The 3,391-nt window shown below is 51.2% G+C and overlaps 1 protein-coding gene across 1 annotated transcript; it reads left to right on the top strand.

The window, feature by feature from the left end:
- Positions 1–398: 398 nt before the first annotated feature.
- Positions 399–1,926, top strand: LOC127318783 (cysteine proteinase inhibitor). Its single transcript, XM_051349259.2, has 2 exons — positions 399–819; positions 1,734–1,926. Exons 1-2 carry the CDS (start codon positions 538–540, stop codon positions 1,911–1,913), a joined length of 462 nt encoding a protein of 153 aa, XP_051205219.1. The 5' UTR covers positions 399–537; the 3' UTR covers positions 1,914–1,926.
- Positions 1,927–3,391: the final 1,465 nt, after the last annotated feature.

Raw genomic sequence — 3,391 nt, 5'->3', positions numbered from 1 at the left:
TAGTCGGTTATCTACACTAATGGCACTAGAAGAAAGTCGTTGGCGTCTCTCATTATGCTCACTCATGAGAAATATGGAACAAAAGGAGTGCTAGAATTTTCCGCAACACTTCCACCATGTCCACCTTGGTTATGGCAAAGATCAAAGTGGTGGCGTCCCTTTGGAGCATTGTGGGAGCAAAGCATTTGGGATTACTCATGCCGCGAGAGTAGGCTTTTATCTTCGAGCATGGTTTTATAATTTTTCATAAACCGGCCGGTAATTCGCTCGGTAACAAATTAATTCCCTATTCTGTTGTACACGGGTTGGTAGGATATAAACTAACCGGTTTTTTTTTTGATTTATCCTGATCTTTTCTTGACCCTGAAGGTTGTAACCTACCGTTGTTAACATCCCTCGCATGCACCGTGGCCGGTTACTGCGCCTCCGCCTGCCTTTCGCTGCCGCGTCCATCCCGGTCGACGTCCAAATCTGTCGCGCTCCGGCAGATCACATATTGTCCCCCACGTCCGTCGACCGTTGTCCACTCCGCTCGATATGAGATCGATCGCCCCGCTTCGCGGAATCTGCGCTCTAGCTCTCGGAAGCGGCCGTCGCCGTCCTCTCTCTTCATCCACCGGCGGCTCAGCGCAGCGAGCCACGCACCGGACGGCAGCAGCGATGGCCAAGGCGTCGCGTCCCTGCCGGGGAAGATTTTGTCGCGTCCCACCACGCATGCCGACGTTCGGCAGAGTCCAGGACGCACCGGTGGGGTATGAGAAGAACCCTGAGGCCATCGAGCTTGCCCGGTTCGCAGTCTCCGAGCACAACACCAAGGCCGTAAGAAACCCGTCACGGCTTTTCGCCAGATCCCAAGAGTTCTACATACAGCCTTTGTTTACCTGATTGGTGATTAAGGCTAGACGTATGGGCCGAGTTTTTAGCTCGGCTCAAACTTTTCGCTGCTCGGCCCGAATTGAGCTCGGCCCGCAAAATATTCAGACCGAGTCGAGCCCATTTTCTTGGCCCGCGACGAGCTCGTGGCTCGTTGGGCTCGGCTCGGTCCAGCCCGTTAGCTCGTTTTTTCTTTTGAAGAATTAAGAGAAGGAGGTGAACTGGACTGCTTTCTGGCCCGTGAATCCTGATGAGATCGACTAGGTTACCACGGTTTGCTAGAGTTGTCGTTCTCTGACTATCTCCAGTCTCCACCCCTGCACACGCGCCGCCGCCCCATGATGTCGCCACCGCCGGCGGCATGGGAGGAGGTCACTGCCTCCTAGCCTAGGCTCCCAGATTCCCCCACTCCATGAATCCTGATGTCCCGCGCGGACTCTCTGCCTCGTCGTCTCTCTGGCCACATCGCTGCTGGCACCCGCGATCTGCTGCTCCTCTCGTACCTCTACTCGGTGACTGCTGCGAGACGACGGCGTAGCCAACACCGGACTCGCCCTTATGCTCCTCTCGTCCTCAGCCCCCAGGTCAACTGCGCCAAGATCGTCGAGACTCTGCTATCTTCTTCCTCGCTGCTCCACCGTGGGCCTACCTGGCAGTGACCAATGGCGTATGACTCGCGAGCCAGCCCGAGCCAGACCAAGCTTCTGTGAAACTCGAGCCGAGCCTGTTTTCCCGGCTCGTCACCATAGCGAGCCAGACCGAGCCGAGCCAGAAAACGTCGAGCCAAATGGCGGCTCGGACCGAGCCCAGCCCGAGCTGGCTCGTGTCCACCCTTATTGGTGATCTTATGTTGGGTGCAGAACACGGCGCTGGAGTTCGAGAGGGTGGTGAAGACGAGGGGACAGTTGGTGGCCGGGACCTTGCACTACTTTACCATCGAAGTCAACCAAGCCGGCGCCAAGAAGCTTTACGAGGCCAAGGTCTGGGTAAAGGAGTGGGAGAGCTTCAAGGAGCTCCAGGAATTCAAGCCGGCCAATTAAGATTAATAATATGTTAGCTCAATCTTGTGGTAGGATTCTACCCAACATGTCAGTCTCTGATTGGCTGTTAGATGTCTTACGACAAATAAAGCCTGATCTGCATTACATCTGGATGCACTTCGAAAATGAAACATGTCGTCGAGTTGTACCTACTTTGATCCATCCCTAGTTCGCCATCAGCTGCACGACAGAAATGGCACAATATTTCTTCAGCCACTTCATTGTCACATCTATCACTCAATCACGGAAATTTTCTATACACTACATTATGTCTAGACACATTTTTATTTAGACAAATCTACGACATCATTTTTTCTTGATGGAGGGCCACTATAGCAAACAAAACACATTAACAAACTATCTAAATTGGAGAGCGACGAAGATTTACAACTTAAATCTTTTTTACGAAAACTTCACCAATCTATTAATATTCATCGACACAAGTACAAAGAGATCTAAAAAAATAAAAAATATATAAATAGGTCATTTGGATCACCTAGCGACGACTACACTAGCGCGAGCTGAAGACACGCCACCATCCTCGCCCCTCCATCACCAAAGCCAGGCAAAACTTGTCGCGGGTAGAATTTATTGTAGTAGATATACGGGAAGTCGTCATGCTAAGACCCCAAAGAACCATCACATCAGAACAGCAACCATCATCAATGGTGACAACCGGTGATTGGAACAGACTCACACGAAACCACACCAACGAACACGTAAACCAACTAGGTCCTAGAAGACCCATCGATGCACCACCAGAGGGAGGGTAGGTTGGGGAGGACCTTATTCTGAGTTTAGGATGTAGCTGTCGCCTCAACATCCCGAAGAAGACACTAAAATAAGCTAAAAAAAACAAAAACCTTCCTGCCAGCGAGAGGTGGCCGTCCGCCACGCCTCCAAGGCCCTAAATGCCACCGAAGGCGGAGCGGCCTGTAGCGTTCCAGCGAGAAGCTGGGTTCTAATGCCGCATCAGAATTGCATCGTTGTCTATTGGTCCATGTGAACCAGACCATAGTCCAACAAATCTCTTGGAGGGACATCGCGGCAATAGACTAATAAAATCAGGGCACCCTAGGCCAGTTAATATTATCATTACTCTCATCCCCCACCGAGCGAATGAGATTAAAATCTCCACCCACCACAATTGGTAATGGGTAGTCTAACACCACCCTCTCAAGTTTCCCGAGGAACTTTTCCATCCGGCAATGATCATCAGTGTCGTGTTGTTCCGTTGGAGTATTGATGCATTTATGAAGAAAGATCCATTCTTCCATTCCCTTATCTCAAAACAGTCATCACAGGAGCCCAAAAGCATCCCCCGTAGGGCCCTGTCGCCGGAAGCCAATTGCAAACGAATTGTCTCGCATGCTCAAGGCTACGAAGATCAGCCACGGAGAAGTCTTCTTTGATAGTTTCCTCAAGACCTGGGATGTCCATCCTATTTTGCTCCATATAGTGTTCCTGCTGGGTGCGGT

The sequence above is a fragment of the Lolium perenne genome, chromosome 1 (genome assembly GCF_019359855.2).
Source record: "Lolium perenne isolate Kyuss_39 chromosome 1, Kyuss_2.0, whole genome shotgun sequence".
Classification (NCBI taxonomy): Eukaryota; Viridiplantae; Streptophyta; class Magnoliopsida; order Poales; family Poaceae; genus Lolium; species Lolium perenne.
Note: the sequence above shows the minus strand (reverse complement) of the source record. Positions and strands in the feature narration are given on the sequence as shown.